Here is a 21488-nt window from a genome sequence, read left to right on the forward strand (position 1 = left end):
CCATTGCCAACATCCTTTAGCAAACCCTATCAGACAGTACTCAGGGCTTCCCAACCCGGCGTCCCAAGTAGTTTCCAGAAAATTGTACGGACCTCTGCCCATGAATCTCCCTTCAACAACGACCCAGCGAGTACGAAACGTAACAATTCGAGTGGTTGGTTAATTCGCGAACGGAGAACGGACTCAAAGGCCGACTCGTCCGCAGCGAATTCAATTTTCCCGTTACATGGTTACTCTCGGAAAATTAAACAACCTGTGCACGAACGGAAACATCTCCGCTTTCTGCGTGTAAACGAGCTCGCGGCGCCGCGTGTGTAATTTTCCACGTACCGCCGCGGCATTATCGGGGTTCTGAAAAATGTTTCGCACTTAAAGAAGCGATTGTTTAGCGGGCCGCTTGGGTAAGCGTTCCGGAATTAATCTCGACGAGGTGCACGCGATTTATTCGCGAAACGAGAGGCGCGCCTTGTTCCTTGAACGTGTAAAATGTTGTTGACAAGGAAGGGGAGAGAATGACGTCAACAGATTGTCGGTGAGAGGGAAATTTCAGTGTGAATAACGGACTGTTTCGAATACAGGATAAAATGAATTAGAGGGGACAATAGAACAGTTTTATAGGTTTTATAGAACAAAGGGAATTTTATCGCGAATGCAACTAAATTGTGCAAACTCGCGTAGAACGGTCGCTTCGAAAATTTTCTAGTAAACAAACGCCATAAAAATTCGTGTTGGCCCGTTTTTTAACCCAAAGGTTTGGGCATAAACAAGTCGAAGATGGTACTCCGGTGTCAACGACAGGCTCCGATCGAAGATTCAATGAGCACTTTCGCGAATGACATATCGCGGATACATAAATTTACAATGCATTTTAATAAATTTATCGCGGACACCTCGTTCGGTGGGTGAAGGATTATACTTGCTAAAGCGGGACGCCGAGGTTTCCGTGCATAATGTTTTTCGGGGTAAGTTACACGAGGGGCATCAAAGGGATGCAAAGTAACCAAACCACGTGTCGTTGGGTTACCCTGGCAAAAAGTCACCGTATAGGCCACCGCACGCCGACGTAAAGTGTGTCGAATGTTTGCAAGCTTATCGCACATCGTAGACTCCGTTAGAATGAAAAGAGTCGGGAAGAAGAGAGTCGAGATTAACTGGATGTCCCACGAACCTTCAAAATGAATTTTCTCGGAAACGATACCTCCCATGACGAAATTATATTCAACCTTTTCGATGGAGTTTTTTATGCTACTTAAACTGAGACACCCTGTGCATCAAACCATCACGTTTCCTTCGAATGAGAAGTCAACATTCGCGGAACCAAAACTACGCCGTACTACACTTATCGTGGACTCGAGATTAATAATTACTGTAAGTTTTCATAGCGTTACATCACCGAGGGTGAAAGGTCACCAGAGATTATAATATGAAGGTCGCAGCAGATCTGGCGTCTCGAGCATTTAGTGTTAGACTTAGATTCTCTTCGGAAGCGTAGAAAAAGTCTATCCCTATGGAATAATTGTAAATAAAGAAACATTCTGGTTGCAGCTTCTCGCGCTGCGGCAGCTAATGCAGGGTGACAAGAATCATCCAACCGCCCCGCTTGGAAATAATTTTCGACCGCCGCAGCCGCTTCATCATCGTCCCGTGCGAACGAACATCGACTTCAACAACGCTCCGGTACGGTGAGAACGCGCGCGTTGCGCCAGATTGCGCTCCACGTGATCGCCGACGTTTCCCTAAACTTTGTTTTGCTCCCCAGGGATCGAAAAACTGCCCGACGATGTATAGGGACGTATATTACAAAGGTACGAGGAGCTGTATACAATGGCCGCGAGGTAAAATGGGAAAAGTTCATTGAATATTCGTTGGAACTGGGTTGCGCTTCATTTAATATCGCCCTGGTATATTTCTGGCTTCGCGCGGACGACGAAAGGTCCTGGCGAAACGAGGCTGATCGAGCAGATTTTGGCATACTTTATTTACGACGTTGGAGAACTATTCTCTGGCGAATTTGTATTTTAGTCCGCGGACAAACGCGACCAAGTAATTCAACAAATGAATTTTTAACGGGTTTGTGAGAATGGAGGGCTACGGATATAGACGTTTGCGATTTCCAGTCTGCTTTTGGAGTTGGAGCAGCTCAAATTTGCAAAATAGGGAATTTTTGTCACTCTGGATTTAGTTGATAAATGATACCGTGTGAAATTAATTATATTTGAGTACGGTAGATTGAACCAGTTAGAGACAGAAGACACGGTTGTGTGAGAATGAACGCAGAGTTTGGAAGGTTGAGAAAGCCTAAGGTCAACTTGACTGTTAAAAGTTGAGTTAGTTACAAGTATTCGTAATAGGGGTAAAGCTAGAATTTGTGTTAAAGGTCGAGTTATTGTTTACTATAAATGTCAAGCTGATATTTACATTAGAGGGCAGGCTAGTATTCACATCGAGGATCAAGCTAATATGGACGTTGAAGATTAAGCTAGTATTTACATAAGATAAAAACATTATGATATCTCGCCCCTTCTCAATCGACTGCTACTAAATCAAGTTGTTTACGTTTGACCTTTTCTTGTTGGATGGCAATGAAAACCATATCGCTTCTGATATACTCTGTGACCCCAAGCGGGAGAAGTAATCCCTGTTAAAAGAAAGTAAGGATAACCTAGATCGTTTCATGAAACGTAATAACAGACTAATTTTCCTCATAGGACTTGTATCAAACTAGATCTCTGCCAACTATGCCAGTATTTCATTGGACAACGTGAAAATTGTTATGATAACTCTCAATTGATCTGGAAGGGTAGTGACCTTAAGTTACTTAGTGCAGACTTGATCCTTAAAAAAGTGCTCACGTATTTGTAGTATCGCGACTCCCATGACCAAAGAATATGGTGACTGATGAAGATACGAATCATAAGAGTGCGGAAATGGTCCTGTAGATTAAGCTTTGTATTCAAGGGTCGTGGGTTCGAATCTCCGTATTTATCTTTCAGGCCCCTACATATTAATCAACACCCCGTATACAACTCCATTTCCGTCTACCGTCTACCGTTCTCGTATTCCATGAACTTGACCCGAGCCTCTAATAACGAACCGTCGAAAATAGCCAGACCCAATGTCTCGTCACCGTGTCCTTTCCGACTTCGTTGTTGCAGCAAACAGCTGGAAATAACCCTAAGGAACCGAAGGGGTCCGCCTGGCGTTCAGCAGTTAACTACGCTTTCCCTGGGACGAGCTGGAAATTCGCCGTTAAGAGAATAAAACCCATTGACATATCAATTAAAATGAAACGCGCGTGATCAGCGGGTCACCGTCGAGCCGAAACGAGCGTTGAGGTCGCGAGAGCGAGTGAGGGTGAGATAGAGAGAGAGAAAGAGAGAGAGAGAGAGAGAGGTGCGCAAGAGTGAGAGAGAGAGAGAGAGAGAGAAACAGAACACACAACAAAAAAAGAAAAAAAGAATTGAAAAATGCTTCGTTGTACTATTAGACGTGAATTGCCAAGTATGTTTCCAGTAACGAGAAAAAAAAATGAAGATATACAGAGATATATAGAGATTACAACTTAGCGGAGATAAGGTAACCGTAAGATTACACAAGATATATTATTATACGTATATCGATCAACTATCGAAAGCTATGACTATCGTGGCCTGCGTGGGAGGGGTTTCCCGGGGGAATGGGGGGTGGGGTTGGTCGGAGACGAGAGATGCGACACTATGTATAAAGATTCATGGGTGACGGTGCACACACAGACACACACATACACACTATCGAACGAAAGTTTATACTATATTCTTGTAATAAAAAGCTGAAAACGTAGAAGGAAGTACGGCATCGCAACCCTGTCTTATCTGCGTGAAAAGCGCGCGAGTAATCCTATCGATCTGCTCCGCATCCCTCACTTTAACCTGCATTACCAACCGTAGGACACCAGTCTCGAGCAACGCCAATCGCTGCGCACCGGCCGAGGTAACCGTACCGACAGAGTCACCCGAATCCTCCTTACCTGCCAGGCTCGATAAGTTAGGAACCCACTCTACGAACGTTATCGACTGTCTCCACGAGTCCCTCGAATCCGCGATCGATCGAGTTATCGGCATGCTGCAGCGACAATGAAAGCCCTCCGCGTCTGCCCTGGACCCTTGGAGTCTCCGAGTCCCTACAGCCCGGGTTGGCTAGAAGGGCTACGAGTCGAAGGGTTACTCAACGCGAAATTCACGTCGTGTCCCACGAGCCGGGCACGCATGTCCTGAACGGAATTCCAAGTCGCTTAGGGCCGACGTTGGAGCGGAGTCAGCGGTTACAGAGAGGTTGATGCGAGCGGAATCTCGACAAGGAGAGGACGCAGCGGGGTCGAAAAGGTTGGCGCTCTGGTGGGGGTGTCCGGGTAAGGGTGCCGGCGAGTGGAATGGATTTCATTGAACCAGAATTCGACGGTGCTGCCCGCAAACGGCTATGCGGCAAGGGAGTCGAAAAGGGACAGCGATGGGTAACGAGCGAGCGAGAGGTCGGCGAATCGACGAGGAGGGAGACCTCCGATCGGAGTGGGGGCGATAGAGAGCGCGAGAGGGAGGGGGTAGCGAGAGGAACAGACACGGGGATACGTAGGCATCGTGTCGGTGGCCTCTGCGGCAAATCTGCAGGTTTCCGTGGCGTGTGTGTGGGACGATATTAATCGCGAAAATCCGTGAAACGCGAAAGCGTGACAGTGGGTGGAATCGTCGTGGCCGTAGAGTTCGTCGTATGCGATCGTTCGCGACGGTTACGGGGTTGCACGCAACGGGGGATGAAAGTCTTTCAATGGAGCGGCGCGATCGCAGCATCCGCTTGTCGGGTTTCGCCACAGACGTCCAGCTCGTCCACTGGGGCCAGCCAGCCGTGAGAAGGCTTCTCGTCCAGCGGGCCTCGCACGACGTGATTGATTGATCGGCCAAGAGGATAACAGAAAAGAACGTCGATGCCAGTCGACGACCTCGCGGCCCAGGTGGGGGGTGTCCTCTCGTGAGAACGGGCGAACACACGTTCACACGGTGAGACTACGCGTGGAGAGGAAGCTGACAAGTGCATCGTGCTCTTCGCAACGTTTCGTTTCTCCACGTTTCCTTGCGTATCGCCGCGAGTGAGATCTTCCCTGCGACCTGATCCCCAGTTTCCGATCGTCGCATAAACGGGTGGCTCGCGAGGATTCGTCGCGAGCGTCTCCTCCTGGGGGAGAATAAACAAACGGACGGGAACCGTCCGGCAGGGTGAAACGACAAACGATAAAAAAAGGACGGAGGGTGAGACAGTGAGAGCCGCGACTCTTCTCGCGAGTGAAGCAGTGCGCTCTCGTCTTTAATTTTTCAACCAGCCCGCAAGCGACGACGCGATTGGCCGGAACGCACCGACCACTCTCGACGACCAAGTACGCGTAAGCGAGTTTTGCCGCTCGAGATCGACGCCGCTCGGTGGCACGGCTCGTGGGTGTCACACGCACCACGCGCAAGGACACCGGGTGCGGATAGGGTGCCGGACGATCTTGCGTCGCGACCAATCGAGCCCGAACATCCCTAACGAACCCGAAACACACGGGTTCGCCCGTGAAAGGTTCCATTGAATTGAATTACCCGGTTGTTGCCGCCGTCGCTCCTCGGCGGTGTCTTTCGCTGCCGGGCCTCTCGAGGACTTCCTGGCGGGTGCCGCGTACGGCATCGAGGGGGATTGAAAATTATTGCCACGGCTCCGCGGCCGAGTTCGTGACTAATTTATGATCGATATAAATTTCGCGGCGCATTACGCGGGCATACCATTAGCGCCGTCAGCAATTAATATGCCTTAGTAGGCGGGCAAACTCCGCGGCCTGGAATCCTACAGGCGTTCGAGGCTCGCGCTCCACCGATTCCGCGTCGCTCGTTCGGTCGCGACGGGGTGAAAGGAAAAAGAGAAGCGTTACATAATCGGGCGATTGTTGCTCCTTTGTTGCAGATTGAACACGACGAGGCGTGCGATTGGGAAAACTAGGCCGGCCCGACGGTGAACGCGCGTGCAACGTAGGGCGCACTTAATCAGAATGAAATCAAAGAACTCGTCGACAATAGGTTCGTGATGCCCGAAGGAGAACGGTCGGCGAAATGAAAGCCCCCGAGAAACAATGGAAGCGTCCACGCAAGCATGACGGCCCCATTCAGATTCGCAGACGGCATGCTTAGTGGTGGCCGAAGGAGACGCTCAAGTAAGAATAAGCGAAGCATCCTTTTCAGAACTAGTTCCTTCGCGGTTAGGATTAAATGACAGGGCCGCGACGCCTCACTCGATTGGCCTCTCAAGGTCAATTGCCTGGCCGATGGTGACGTCACGAAGTGCCTCATGCGAGACTAGGGTTTCTTTAGACCGTGGAAGACTAGGGGAATCCGTCGTGGTGTAACGGGTGCTGTTGGGGCAGAATTTCGACCATTCGCAACGCGTTCAACTGACCAAAGGTTAGGGAGAGTGTCGCCTATTGACTGGTAATCAATAAACATAAACACTGGCTCATCCCGCTATCTAGGCACTGTTTACATTGTCGTGAGAACGCATTCCGTGGGAACAGATGTTTCCAGAAGTGAGCAGCGTTGCGGGAAGTGTAGATTATTCCATTTTGAACTGGCTAATCGCTCCGTTTCGTGTTATTTTTTCTCCAATTTTGAATTAAACAACCACACTGCAAACATTGGCGCGAGCGTGGACCTTCGTTTGCATATAAAATATTTTGCGGTTTCATTACGACGATTATACCGTCGTTCCTCATTATGTGTCTAACAAGTGAACGCATTTTCGAATTCAGATTCGTATAACAATGCTAGGTAATTGCACAAAATGAAACATCTACAATTGCGACTGGTAATTCATTGATTCCTGTACCTTCGATTCAGCTCGCTTTTGTGCACTCCCGACTTCGCGAATACGTTACGTCAAACGTGAAATATCGTTTGAGGCATTTCAGTGTACCTGTTATAATTGCCACGTTAAATATCGTAATTATATAAACGGATTGTTGCGCAATTACGGACGCACAATTTTCGTATTTATAAATTAAAATTATATTCCATTCTCCAGGTCATATGAATCTTGTAAAATACTTGGATTACTTATCATTAAGAGAAGTTTATTGTTCACTGTTTCACAGTTCTCGTGCTACATTTTATTTTAATTCTTTTGGTACTCGTAACTTTGTTTTCATCCATCCAAAGCTTTATTTTTACATAAATAATTTTTTTCGACCGTAGATGGAAGTCTTGTGCTGAATTTTTTCATTTGGTCACTTTATTGAACAATTAAAAAATACGACACCAGCTGGAGGACATGTAAAACTACACTTACAAATCTCATTAAAAAGATCTGTCTGAACGCCCTTGTACCGATCGTAGGTTTACAACATCAGAAACGTTTATTTCTCAAGATGAAACAAATATATTTAACAACGTAGTCACCATTCGAGTTGAAATGTTCTCGTGAATGAACCGCAAGCCTTCTAATTCTATTTAGAATTCTGTACGAAGCTCGCATACGTGTTTTCTATAGGATTCTGGAGTCTTATTGGTGCTTTTATATAGCTTCACCGATCAGGGAAAGTCTCGTTGAAAAATTAGTTTAAATCCGGGGTGGTGGAAGTTCATGTCAGAGTGCAAGTATGCATTTTCTTTTGATCAAAAGTGATTCCTTTTATATTAATAAAGGAACACTTTAGTCCCCAGTTTATTGTAAACAAAACCGTGGCACGCCAATGACACTGATGGGCTACCTTTATCCACTGTAGGTCGGATTGAGTAAGTATAATATTGAAGAAGTAAAACAATCGATCTTAATAAAAATTAAATTGTGTCTAGAAGTTTGAGGTTCAATCAAAGTCTTTGTCAATTCCGATCGAGTCTCGATATTTGGTTGATAGATCGTTCATTATATCATCGTGGGTCACTGGTTGACCTGCGGGTGATAGGTTGCCGACCACTCAGCCTCGGTATACGTACACAACGCCCCTGTCCAAGTAGATAAACACTGCAATAGTAGTCGACTTCTTTAGTATCAGTCGGACGAACACGACGCCGACGAAAATTCGTGACTAAATAGCGTGAACCAGTTTGCATCGCTAAGTTTCGTCGCGGACCAACTGACGTGGCAAAAAGTTCCCTCTTCTCTCCTTTAACCGTCGATAAAACGCACGAGGTAAAGTTCGTTTTACGCTCGCGTATAGGCTCGTTTTTACTGAAAAGCCGCGAATCGCGTGCCCGCAGAGCTTTCACATTTCGCAATAAAAAGACCCTTATATTTCTTTTTTATTAAGCAGTAGCTGCGACGAAAATACATGCCGGCAATGGAGACAGCGATAAACAGACCTCCCTTTTGTGATTCTTCGTTCCACTGCACCCCGGGTCCAGGTCTTCTTTCATCGGTTTTTTCCTTCCTCTTTTTTTTTCTTTTTTGTTTCAATGTTCCACGCACACAATCGTCGCTTCGCCGACAGCGTTAAAATCGACGAGCACGTGGCACGTTTAATCATGCACCGCGCAATAACGCGTTAAGTAGCGTCGCTTATGTCGAGCGGGCGCGCATGTTAATCCGGAAATTATCACGCGTAATTTTACATGCGAAGCGCAAATGGGTTAAACGACACGGCACCCCGTGTGAAGACACAGAAGGTTTCAAAACATTTCGCGTGAATTGTGGCATTTAGTTGCCGGTAGGCACGCGCGCGCCGCAAATTCGCGGCTATTTCGGGAGTGTGTCTTCGAAACGACATTCGCTACGAGATAGATTATCCAGGGTACATCGCCGTTTTTCGTGCCGCGATGGTTCACTGTGCGAGGATTAATCCAATTTACTAATCAGTCCGGCCATTTCCGGCGAAACGAACGGAGAAGGGACATGTAAATGAACGAAAATATTAGAGGCAAGTTGCCGGGAATATTCGCGGGACACAGGGCCTTGTTCGGACGACTCGTGCAAACCTTAATTTATTTCGCGTTTGCCAGTAGATACACAAGGGGTGGCCAAGGCAAACCTAGGTTTGTCTAGGTTTGAGAATCACACTTCGAGCACGCACCACGTTTTGAGGGGTGGTTGGGTGTCCATCGTGATTCTTACATGCGGTGGTGCTCGGTCATTAACGTCTGGGGGATACAGATTACGTCAGTCGCCATGCTCGAGGCTGTGATGTTAGTCTAAACTCCAGCATACCTTGGAGACATATTGCGACCGCAGCATCCTCTGCGGGGTATATCGCTGGGGTTATCGAGGATCCGACACCTGAAACATTCAGCTGCGTGCCGACTTGGACCAGTTTCTCACGAGTTACTCTCTCTTTACAGATTTCTAATCGGTGGAGAGGCCATCCACGGGATAGAATAGTAGCTGCAGAAGAGAAACAGACTGTGGCATGTTAGGGCCAACGCAACACCCTCTACGAGGGCGCATCCTGCTTTCCCTCTTCTTTCTGCTCGGCACGTTCGCCCTGTTGTCCCGAGCGGCGGCCTTCCCGGATTGGACGGACTGTCCAGCGGTATGCAGGTGCAAATGGACGTCCGGGAAGAAGTCGGCCCTGTGCCCTGACGCAGGCCTGACGTCACTGCCTGCGTCACTGGACCCCGACATGCAGGTGCTGGACCTGTCGGGTAACAAGATACCAGCGCTACAGTCGGAGATCTTCAAGCGTTCCGGACTGCTGAACCTGCAGAGGGTGTTTCTGAGGAACGCCGGCATCCATGAGATCCACGCGGACTCGTTCAGGGACATGAGGATACTGGTGGAAATCGACCTGTCGGACAACCACGTGCAGGCCCTCGAGCCGGATACGTTCCTGGGCAACGAAAGACTGAGGATTCTAATTTTAAGCGGTAATCCTCTGGGCATCCTGAGGAGTCACCAGTTCCCCGTTCTCCAGCACCTGCGGAACCTAGAGTTGCAGAGGTGCACGCTGTCCGAGATCCATGGGGAAGCGTTCGTCCACTTGACCGGTCTGGAGTCGCTGAGAATCGACCAGAACGAGCTGGAGTATCTGGAGGTGTCGGTGATATCGCGTCTGTCGCGTCTGAAGACTCTGACCATGGACGGGAACCGGTGGAGTTGCGACTGCAGGCTCCGCGAGTTTCGAGCGTGGCTGATCTCTGACGTGCCCAACAAACTGTATTCCGTGCCTCAACTGTGTTCATCGCCGAAGCGGCTGGAGGGCCGCAAGTGGGAGGATGTGAAGTCCGCGGAGTTCGCCTGCGAGCCGGAGGTTTTCGTGCTGAGTAGCAGCATACAAGAAGAGATGAACGGGAACCTCAGTTTGGCCTGTTTGGCCACGGGTGATCCCGAGCCGGAGGTCTGGTGGCAGCTGAACGGTGGCCCGGTGAACGCGACCAAACTGACCGAGCAGACTTATTCGGGGACGTACATCGCCTATGCGACGTCCGACGCCGGAGCGGCCTACAACGACAGATCCACCTCTGGGAGGATCATCGACAGATGGAGCAATCTGACGGTCTACAACGCCAGCGACGGTGACGCGGGGGAGTATGCCTGTTTCGCGAAGAACATCGCCGGTTTGGCGAGGGACACGGTCAGTGTGGCTATTCCGCGTGTGTACACAGCGCCGACGCTCTCTCAGAGTGACAATTGGTTGTTGTGGGTCAGCCTGGCGGGCGGTGGTGCAGCCGCCTTGTGCGCCTCTATTTCTGCCGTTTTACTGGCACTGTGCGTGTGTGGTGGGTCCCGTCGACACAGTGCTCGCGAGAAAGTGAAGCTCCAAGGCAGCACGAGCTTCGGCGACCAGGAGAAGAAGCTTCTCGACCTATCCGTGACGACAACGACTCCGGGGAACAGCAACGATCAAGGCAGCGGTCACGGTAGCCTGGTGGAGGCTTACAGCAGCGGCGACCTGGAGCTGGCGGAAAGAGGCTCGATCTGCGATCCCATGAACGCAGCCACCGTCACCGTCGAGAGACTGAGACCGGAAGTGACCAGTGGTTCCGCGAACGCGATGAGGGCCTTGCCATGCACCGCGATGTTCCCGCCACCTCCGCCGGAATTCACCAGCGGCGTTCTGCCCGCTGGAATCTTCGGCAATATCTTCATTTCCGTGTCCGTGCCCCAGGATGCATCCGATCGCTGTTACCCGGACCTTCTCGACATTCCTGTCCACGGCACGAGTGGCGTGGCGAACAAAGGATCCGCCGCACTGGCGGCAGCCACCAGCGTGTCCAGCTTCGCGACGCTACCGCGACGAGCGTTGCGGTCGACCGATCTCTGTTCGCCTTACGACAATATGGGGCCCCGCGTGACGGCCAATGGAAGTTCCGCGTTTTCGCTGACGGACGTCGACCTACGGTTATCGCCTCCTCCGCCGCCGCGGATCATCCAACCGCCCCACGAGTTCGTCTCCCTGTAAGGACACCCCTGGGGACCGGCTTTCGAGCAAATAGTCGGTATACTTGTTCAGAGCTCATCCGTCGCTTTCTTCCCACGTTCAGTCGCGTCGTCCTTAAAACGGTATCGTTCATTGTGTTCGTTGTCGACAGTATTCCAAGCGTATCTGTATTTTATACGGTGAGCCATCGGCCTACCAGGTTAGTTAAGCTAAACGGTGGTTTTCTACGGCTTTACAATGTGTTTCAGTTGCCAATGTCACTCTCAGCCTCTATTGTCTTCACCTTTAGATGTGGAAACGTTTACAAAAATTCCATTTCTATTTCGGTATCCTCGCATCTTGAACAAACATAACTGACTTGATAAATTGCGCACTTGTGATTCCGCACCTTCGATACGTGTTCGTTCTCGCCACTTGGTACGCGAATGGCTCACATTTTTAACCATCAGACACCACTCCTCAATCGTACATTGGTTAAGGTTGTATGCATACAGGGACCTAGAAAGTTTGTATCTCGTGCGTATATTAAAGACGTCCGGAAGGTTATCGAAAGTAGTATACAGAATATTTGATCGAATCCACTCCAGTTATGTCTGTCCAACGTATTCGATTATGTAAGACATCGAGTTTCGAAACTGCACGTTACCTTCATTCGAAATCGCTCAAAGAGCAAATAATTGGCGTCCTTGCCTCGAGTCTCTGTTGTGGCTCTGCCCAAACGGATCTTTCATTTTGTAAATAGCTTCGAAGAAATTGGGATTAAATTCGTTCGATGCTGAAGCATCAGGCATGCACTCGAGGACTGACGCGATGCCACCAGAGTTAACATTTCTTTTTTATACAAAAATAATTGAAACATGTTGGAGCATGGTGCTGCGCAATGGGACTTCTCCACTCGCTTGCTATACTATGGGAATCTTTTTGGAACAGGGTTGCAACTAAGTGGTAAAATAAGGCTCTGGTAGGTAAAAGAGAATAGACACGCGGGTATCGGGGAAGTCCTCTTCTAAGAACGAACTGCTTTTCGATGCGAAAGACTTCTTATAAATTGATCGGATTCTGTTATCTAAAATTCTACAGATCATTCCTAAATTTACTTTTAGGCCGTCCAAGCCTTAATTAAGTCACGGCCTAGCCGTTAAAGTTGTTCACACCGTGTAAGCCTAAACCAAGATGTTCAAACCATTCAAAACCTCCAAGTTTCGTAAACCTAACGAGCTTGCAAATCATCTTGAACTGACTTGAGCTTCGCTCCCTGATTCGAGCCGACCCAAGTCGATTCGAATTCCATCATCAACACTAAGTAACTCTACCGACGAGTTCGCCAGTAAATCCAAAGCACACTTCCCATCTCTCCCTCATCCCATGATCTCGCGGCGGCCAAAATTAATCTGCCACGTTTCACAGTTAACGCACGTGAGAATATTTGATCGGACAACGCGCAGTTTCGAAAAACAAGCTCCTCGACTGTCTATTCGCTTGTCTGCCCGGCTTGCATGCTTGGTCAGCGTACAGTGGCTGCTCGCAGAGGATGTGTACGACGAGTGCGTGTGTGTGATTAGACCTAAGTCTCTTCTAGTTGCCAATATCCACGGAGGCAGGTGGTTTGTACATAGAGATCCCGCGGGACTGCTCGCGGCGGAAAGATGGACGAAGTAACGTTACCGGTTCTTTCCCTACTCATTCTCGAAGTGTATCACTAGTTTGTTACCGTACTCTACGTGTGTACATATTTGTTATCGCAGTACACGTATTATAGCGTGGCCGGCGCGTCGCGTGCCCCGCGTCGGTATTCATTATGAACACTTTGTCAATTAATAAAACGATTGAATTTTACACACATCGTGTCATCGTTCTAATTTATTCCGCACGAACGGAATTCGGTAGGCTTCAAGGTATTAATTTCTCGGGATATGCGGACTATTGGAAGTTGGTAACGGGATAGCGGGTGACGTGACAAAAAAAAATAATAAAAAGGGCACTTTGTTGATACTGCCTCTATGTGTAACGGTCAGACGCGACTTCGGTCGGCGGGTCTGCCCGTGAAGTTTTCTCCATTTTTAAATAAAAATCAATAGAGTGATTCCTTGGAAGATGTTCACCTGGCGAACCTCTATACAGGTGTCCTCCTATCAAATTTTGGGAATTAGGATGTTTTGCTCGCGGACGATAACGGATTACAAAAAAAATTTAATTTTTGTATTTCTGAGACCAATGAGCTGGAGACATTCTTTTGTCGAGATAGAACCGAGGCACGACTTCATCAGCAATGTTTTAATTGTAAATGTCACGGGAGTTCATCGTTGGTCTGGAGCCGAGAACATCTTTCAAGGGAGTACTGTACAGCATTTACAGTAAAACTTTGGATTTCCTCATTAGCCACCCTCTCCTTTCCAGCTTGAAAGGATCCCATTTCAATACCAGCCACCTACGCAAGAATGGCAGAGAGGGACGCAATTTCTCATTGTATGTAATGAGATCGAGATATCCTGATTCCCGTAAACTCCAGGTAGGTAAAAAAAAAGGGACAAGAAAAATAGCTATTTAGTCACTGAGAATTAACAGGGTACAAGAGAAAGTCTGAAAATCTATAAAGAGGTATCAAGTTCTGAACAACTTTCAGTTTTCTTTTACAGTTGCGACTTGGCAAACCTGCATACAATGAGAGAAACCGAAAATTGTTGCCCCGACTCTTTCCATGCGTCTTTCAAACGAATGTAACGTATCCCCTATGGCTGAGCTTCGATATGGACGTATTTTGAAGCTGGTGGAATACTAAACGATGTATTAACTCAAATCGAGGAACATTATCGGCAGTTCGTGCATTAAACGGTGCCGTTCCAATCGGCATTTCAGACTTCCGGAATTAATACTGTGTATTGTTTACTAATCTGTCGCTACGAGGGTGCCTATTAATACATATAATAGTATCAGCCAGTTTCCGATGAAACGCTGTAACACCACTTGTCATTCAAATTAAACGCTCGATGGCGAACGCTACTGTCCATTAACCCCTTGACCTACACGCTATCTCCCGATTGCTCGTGCCATAATAACGAACGAACGAAGTACAGTATTGTCTCGAAATAAGCAACTCGCTATCCCCGCCTTTTTATTCGAAGTCGAGCGAGAGATCCGACGAGAAGTGAAAAGTCCGTGAAAGCGAGAAGCCATAAATCTTTCTCAGTTTTCTCTTTCTTTGGCGTGTGTATTCGCCGAAATACAATTAGTTGTACATATACATTCCATTCGTTCGATTTTACTAGTGCTAAAATGAGAAAGCATGTTATCTTCTATCATTCTCGAAAGCACAACACCCGTGCTCGAGCGATCACTTTATAGTTTGCCGAACCCCCTGTTTTGTCTACGGGTTCCCCCTCGTCACGCTCGGGAACAAAGTCAAGCCGAATAGTATATCTGTTTCGAAATAAGCAACTCGCCGGTCCCGACCGAGTGTCAGACTCGTGCTTGTTGTTTATAGCCGAAATTCCTTACCACGAGTCTCACTCATGGTTGTAGCCCAAAGGGTTAACTACGTCAGTTTGGAAGACCGCTGCCAATAATCGTCGATATATGTATACGAGGCACTGCTGGAGAACACTTTCAAGCCCATCCCGCAGTGGCAAACATTCCTCAACAAATAACCAATGGGAACGGAGAAAGGACGTTTCCATCAAATAGAGATAAATATCCACGAAGTCAAAGAGACTTGGATGCAAACTTTAATAAAGAAACAAGTTGCAACGGACGGATAGAGTTTCACAAAAAGCGGGTACGGAATTGTACGATATCTTGGGGCTTTCGAGCGTCGTATTTTCCTGGATCCTCGGGCGCTACGCGAATCTATATATCGGGACGATCGTCATCCGTTTTCCAATTCGAGGAAAACGTTCGACGGGAATTTCGAGTGGCCCGATATCAATTGCTAAGTGTATTCGCAGCGGAGCTAGAATTTCAGTGAAAGTCGCAGGAATAAGAACGAGATAGGTAGCGGCGTTCGTTGCAGAGAAAGAAACGTAATTTCAGGGCTTTTTATTAGATCCTTTTCTCGTGTCAGCGGAAACTCCGTCGAGCGAGCTGCGATGGCGCACGTCCTGACAACTTCGCCATAATCCAAATAAATACAGATACTCGGTGTCCGTGGTCGTTGGCATACGGAGAATCTATCGTGGCCTATAACTTCTTGTACAAAGTTCGGTTAACGACCACTGGCGCGAATTAAAGACAGATTGGTCGACGACAGAGAGCCTTGTAGAGGGAATTAGTACACCACGTCGCGTTCTCCGTGCGAGATCCGTCGCGTCGTGCACCACGCTGGAACCGGGGGATCATTTGCAGATGCCTCGTTCGACGTTCGTCTCGCGCCCCAATCGTGGAGTGTAGTCGTTCAGCGATGTTTGACCGTTCCGTAAACCTGCAACTGATGATCAAACAGCTGCAAACATGTTGGTACAGATATCGAATCCAACGAAGCGCGATTGGTGTCGCCCCAGCACTGCCAGTAAAATATAAATTGATTCCAGGACTTTGGTCGGGCTGTATGATCTTCTTGGATGTTATCAGTTGTTGGGAATAAGGCGTACTTGAGATGACGTTCAGGATTGCTGGGAGTATAGAGAGATGCCAGAAATATGATCAAGATGTTTACAAAATTCTTGTTGACGCTCTTGAGCCTGGGCGTCGGAGCATCTTTGATGATCCGCAGGTCGGTTAAGCGGGTAGAGGGTTCTAAATAGATAGATATTGATGGCAATTGGTTTCTAGGCTCCCAGAAGTTGGACAGGCTGATCAACTCGAAAATTACCAGAGTGGCTAAAAAAATTCTAATAAATCGTAAAGGTGGCATCCATCCATCACAAGCGCCATCCTTTAATTCGTACATTTACGGTCATCGAGCGTCCCTTTTCGACCCGGACGCGGAATGGTGCTCGTCACGAAGCGTTTTTGGCGACGTCGGATCCGTGTGAAAATCTATCCCAATCGTTACGTGATCCGCGAGCAAAAGTGTATCGCGAATGTCCTGTTGATGCAACTCCCCCCGATCCAAATGCCAATTTAATTTTTCGCCTCGTACAGCTCGTATTTCGTCCCCGGCACGATACGTTACATCGCGCCGATCGGATTTGCGGAGAATAAAGCGCGTTATAATGCGCTATTTATACAGGAGGTCCCGAAATTCATCGACCAAATGGCGCCGACGTGTTTTGCGAGCAAAAATAATGGACAGTTTGACTTTTAAGCGTCGACGCTTTCGGATCGATAGGTTAGCGAACGAACAGAATTTTTTGTTGATGGATTATTCTGGACCCTACAATTACTCTGCATTTTTCTTAACGGACCCAGAATACATGTACTGACGTCATACTATGCAATTAAGTATTATCGATGGCAGAGAAATATCACAGGTAGAGAAGTTTTTATTACGACTTCCTCGGACTATTTTTACCAGAATCTTCTTAGATAAATCCCATGAAAATTTCGAACAACGTACGTCAATCCGTTGCCGAAACCACACTCACACTCACGCACACTTTGTACCTTGAGCGTCTGAGTAAAGCGATCTGTTCTCGTCGATCTTCTGCGGTGGACGCTGTTCCTTCATGTGTAGACGGTTGGGGATCAACCATGCAGCGTCCTTCAGATTTTTGTTCTTGAAGTTCATCGATCTTCCGGCGTATCCTGACACAATATCGTGAGAATCGATGAATCAAGCGGTGTACCATTTTTCGTATACCGAGCGTGCAATGTAGATGATACCCGAGCACAAAGGGGGGATCTTACAGACTGTCGGAAACTTTGCACAGGTATTGGTCCAACCAGAGACCTATTTTAAGCTCTCGTATCAGAGCCACTCGATTTATTCGTACTCGACTCTTAAATTACAACAAATGCTTCCAACAACAACCCCCCTGTATCAATTAAACGCTTTGAAACCTGTTGCGACTTTCAAGTCCACTCTAATGAAGTTCGTTTTTAACCGACTTCGAAAAAGGAGGAGGTTACTCGATTCGACATGTATTTTTTTTTTTTAAATTGTTAAATGGCAGCACAAGCTTTTTCCTTTTGGAAGATTGTTAAAGACAACTCTGTAAGATGATACAAGACCAAGATGAACGCTTAGATTTCAAGAATTTTTGGAAAATTTTTCCATTGATTAATCAAAAATTTATCAAAACGATTCCCCTGTGGGCAACGTAAATAACTCGATCTCTTCGGAAATTTGATATAAAATTGAGCCAAGCAAGAACGATGCTTCTACCTTCGTAATCTCGATCCGGAGCAGAGTCCAAGTCCATGTCGTGCACGTTATAAAACTGAAAGTCCGTGTCGGGTTCCATATCGTGGTAGCGGTTGAAATTAACATTCGAAATCGGTAGATCGGCGCGACCGACTCTGGGGTACTGGACCAGGCCTGCAGCACGATCTAGCCTCGTGAAACCAGCCATTTCGGAGCTTCTACCGATCCTGGGATATGGCACCAGACCAGACGCTCGTCTGTTGTTGGCTTTCACTTTATCCCCATCTAAAAGATTCCAAATTTGGAACGCGATCCTCCAGTGAATTTTTCGTAATTATTTTGCCATGGAAGCACATTTAAATTGGAGGAAAGAGCAGTCGATTGAAGATTTGGGTGCGGAGTGTTAACGAGGAAAGAATTAATTTCAGGCAGGATTCATCAAGCAAGATGGATGTATGTTATATATGCTTTGAGATAGAAAGAAGAGAGTTGCGATATACATGTCTTACCTCTGGCGGAGTCGAGGTGTTGACCAAGGGAACATCGGGGCACTGGAAAGACAGTGTGAGTCACAGGGCGGTACTGATCAGAAAATTTTTTAATTTTCCTAGGTCCACCAATTTCAACCCAGTGTCTCACTGGAGTCACAGTGGAGTATCCAATAGAAACTCAAGAGAGCCCGGTAACGAAAGAGAAAAGGCCTCAACCGATGCACAAAAGCTACTTGGCATAACAAAAGCAAAGAAAAATGGGCCAAAAAATGCATCGCACGAAAACGATATTTGTAATTTTCCTAGGTCCAAAAATTTCAGTCTAGTGTCTCACTTCCTCACTGGAGTTTCCAATAAAAACTCAAGAGAGCCCGGTAACGAAAGAGAAAAAGATACTTATAATTTTCCCGGTTCAGTGAGTCTCAACGCGTTCCCAAATACAGCGTTCGCGCTACGTCAAGAAGAAGTTTTGCCGTACGGAAAGGAGGGCCCCGCGGAAACCGAGAAAAATGGCTCGAATATGGATAGCAGCGAGTTCACCGGTGTAACGAACCGCGAAACGGTGAAAAATATGAAAAGCCTTGGTAGCCGGGATCGACCGGGGAAGCGGATCGATCGGCGAGTACACACTTACGGTTGAGAGAAGTGGAAAATATTAGAACGACCAGGAATACAAATAGGTGATTCGTCATTGCAATGGGGGCGGTCGGTCTCAGTGATCGAAACTCGATGAAGCGATGCTGCGGAGAGCGGGATCTAACCGGCACTGAATACCTCCAGGTATCCGACGTCTGATTTTATACCTTGCGCCGGGGCCAGCCACCCCATGCACCCAGGGGGTTCAACCCTCTCGTTTCGCATTCCCCATCTCACACTTCCGCCCTCACGCTCGCCCAGTGTCATTCCCATCCGCACGATCGGCATACTTATTCACCGTTCCACCCCCGTTAATGATCGAACTTTCGGTCCTAGTCACGGCGAAGGGCTACTGACGCTAGGATCGCTGTTTCATCGTGAAACTGCTCCGGTTCGCGGAACATGTAAAAATACAGGACACGTTTTTGTTTTAGGTAACTCGGGGTCCAGAGCCTGAGCTGTCTTCCAAAAGTTTGAGAATTGATCTGCGAGAAGTGGAACAGGATGTTGGAGTGCGACCCTGTTGGACACGAGCGGGTGTCTTCTAGGACTGTTGGGTGAATATCTACTGTCATAAGGTAAAATTTTCTTTGCTACAAAACTGAACCCAATTATTTAATTGAGGTACGTTCGACGACGTTTGGAGTGGTTTGGGACAGTGAAAATGATATCCAGAAAAAATTCTAGTACGAGAACGCACACAATGTTCGTGGAAACCACATCGATGCAATTTATTCCTTCCAAATATCGCGTTATATAACAACAGCTGAGCCTGTTTGGGTAATAATATTTGCTCGCCTCGCTCTATGTAATAAAAGGGCCACTCAAGTTTGTGCAAACAATCGAGACACCAATTAATGTTCACCGAAATAGTTGGACATTCTCTATACATAAATCGTATTTCCGAATTAACAGAAACCGCTTTGGTTCCTCTGTATTTAATGCAATGACACGGAACCGCGGGAATGAGTTTCGTCCCCGATGTAAATTACATGTTAGTCACGAATTGATTTCCGGGTCGATATGTTGTTCCGTTGTAGCGAATTTTTCGCCAAAATACGCGGTTTATAAACGCACCGACCGGAACTACCGATTTTCCAATACCTTCGCAGTGCTCGAGTCCCTATGAACGAGACCAGAACGTTATTTTTATTAAACTCTACAGACGTGTGGAAATTGTTGCGAACGTTCGCCGGTGTTTTTATGAAACTGTTACATCGCAACGATTTCCATTCGCGACTTTAACGTAAAATTGTCGCTGGTAAACAACTTTAACGATTAAAATTACTCTTCATAACCTGTTCTGTAAATAATTAACGCGAAATCGATTTATATAAAAATCATGAATATTCGTGCCGTTTAATGGACGGCATCCCCAGCTAGCTAATATCGAGCATATTCTTCACGAGTATATCGCGAGTTCGAATAACTCGTTTCGAGCAACAAACGCAACTTTTAATATCCAAGAAGTTTGTAGGAGAATCCGTAAAAGTCGAAACGATGCATTACCGCCGGTATTTCTAGCTGTTCTCGAACTGTTTAAGTTTCACCGATACAATTATTTGACAGGCCTCGCTCGTAAACAAAAAGTTTATATTTCGTTAGCGCTTCACGCAATAAAACCGCTTTATGAGCATCGGTATACTGCGCCACGAATAATTACTTGCGAAAAATCTGTAATTCGAGGGAAATTGGTAGTTCGTTTCATCGACACTTCGTAAAGTGAAATCCGCTCGAGGGACTAGGGCGTTCTACGTTATACCACTTGCCGCGAGTCCACCGGTGATCATTCATTTATTTAACACCGCTTTAGTTATTTTATCGATTCACTCGACATTATTTTATTCATCGAACGCTACGCAATTGTTTCTGCGTTCTATTTATTCGTCGAGGCCTTCCAAGTAACGAATAACCTCTTATTCGAGCAAATCTGGCTCAAATAACGCTACAGATTTATTCGAGCAATAAATGTTAGGGATTTTTCGTGACATATGAATTTTATTTCAATACTGTCGAGTTTTCTAAACAATAACGCTAACAAACAGGACAAATCAGTTCGAATCCACTCGGACCCGTGCACGTAACGTTTGAAATCGGATAACTGTAACGATTAGTTATAATCCAAATCCACAGTCGCACGTGTTGCCCGACCACACCGTACACAGAGGATCGAACACAGATTTATAAATGCGTGATACGATCGTGACAATACTGATTATGCCGCATTACTTGGCTGGTCGTGATGTATCCATGTTCATGTAACACTGGGGTAAAAGGATGTACTTTAATCCTCGCGACAGTATATTGCATATTTTTCTAGGGAAGACCAGTAGCTTTAGTCCAATCCACCCGGGTCTGAATACGTTCCACTGCTGAATTCAATATGAGAAACTTGCAAAACGGAAACCACCACCGTGACCTTTCCGTGCCACGAAACAGGCGGAGTATCGCCTAATCTAACGTTTGCCAAACTTTCTGGACGCTGGAGCCCCAAAGAGCTGTCACTTAGGTAAGCTCCTGTTTGACCGTGTTTGATTTGGCTTCCGTGGGACACTTTTAGCTTTGTGATTCATTTGTTCTAATCATTCCTCTCGTGTGTGTTAAGGTTTGATCGTTCTTCCTATCCGTTCTACTTGGGCCTGTTATTGTATGACCATGTTTGACTGGGTTTTCGAGGGACTCTTTTATCTTTCATTGCCTGCATTTCATCCGTTCCAATCATTTCTTTTATGTAATAAAGCTTGATCGTTCTTCCTATCCG

The 21488-nt window shown here is 47.0% G+C and overlaps 4 protein-coding genes across 9 annotated transcripts in view; 2 read left to right on the plus strand and 2 right to left on the minus strand.

Annotated features, from left to right (window-relative positions):
- The window catches only part of LOC128880111 (carbonic anhydrase-related protein 10), a 17513-nt gene extending 13510 nt beyond the window's left edge, over nt 1–4003 (plus strand). For 4 of the 5 annotated variants that reach the window (XM_054129828.1, XM_054129830.1, XM_054129829.1 and 1 more), the window contains exons 8-10: nt 1546–1677; nt 1760–1805; nt 3156–4003. In XM_054129828.1, the coding sequence (XP_053985803.1) occupies nt 1546–1677; nt 1760–1805; nt 3156–3172 (195 nt within the window). In that variant the 3' untranslated portion in view covers nt 3173–4003. The remainder of the gene's footprint in view (nt 1–1545; nt 1678–1759; nt 1806–3155) is intronic. The other variant, XM_054129827.1, reaches the window with a different exon arrangement.
- The window catches only part of LOC128880105 (WD repeat-containing protein 18), a 51422-nt gene that overhangs the window by 8598 nt on the left and 21336 nt on the right, over nt 1–21488 (minus strand). The window lies entirely within an intron of this gene.
- On the plus strand, nt 4586–13196 carry LOC128880101 (leucine-rich repeat-containing protein 24-like). Its single transcript, XM_054129809.1, has 2 exons — nt 4586–6211; nt 9324–13196. Exon 2 carries the CDS (start codon nt 9392–9394, stop codon nt 11381–11383), a length of 1992 nt encoding a protein of 663 aa, XP_053985784.1. The 5' UTR covers nt 4586–6211; nt 9324–9391; the 3' UTR covers nt 11384–13196.
- Nucleotides 15096–20200, minus strand: LOC128880119 (CAPA peptides-like). Of its 2 annotated transcripts, none has more exons than XM_054129842.1 (5): nt 18726–20200; nt 18110–18151; nt 17622–17885; nt 16901–17041; nt 15096–15776 (listed from the first exon to the last, which is right to left on the minus strand). In XM_054129842.1, exons 1-5 carry the CDS (start codon nt 18781–18783, stop codon nt 15691–15693), a joined length of 591 nt encoding a protein of 196 aa, XP_053985817.1. In that variant the 5' UTR covers nt 18784–20200; the 3' UTR covers nt 15096–15690. The 2 variants fall into 2 exon arrangements, with proteins under 2 accessions (XP_053985817.1, XP_053985816.1); XM_054129841.1 differs by having other exon boundaries at nt 15101–15782; nt 18726–19155.

The sequence above is a fragment of the Hylaeus volcanicus genome, chromosome 7 (assembly GCF_026283585.1).
Source record: "Hylaeus volcanicus isolate JK05 chromosome 7, UHH_iyHylVolc1.0_haploid, whole genome shotgun sequence".
Classification (NCBI taxonomy): domain Eukaryota; kingdom Metazoa; phylum Arthropoda; class Insecta; order Hymenoptera; family Colletidae; genus Hylaeus; species Hylaeus volcanicus.

Bases quoted from the DNA above. Each gene is read 5' to 3' on its own strand.
- LOC128880101 (XM_054129809.1), top strand. From the start codon at position 9,392: ATGTTAGGGCCAACGCAACACCCTCTACGAGGGCGCATCCTGCTTTCC.
- LOC128880119 (XM_054129841.1), bottom strand. From the start codon at position 18,783: ATGACGAATCACCTATTTGTATTCCTGGTCGTTCTAATATTTTCCACT. The intron at 17,886-18,109 runs GTAAGACATGTA...GGAATCTTTTAG, and splicing joins ACACCTCGACTCCGCCAGAG to ATGGGGATAAAGTGAAAGCC. The intron at 15,783-16,900 runs GTACAAAGTGTG...TTTGATCATCAG, and splicing joins GCTTTACTCAGACGCTCAAG to TTGCAGGTTTACGGAACGGT.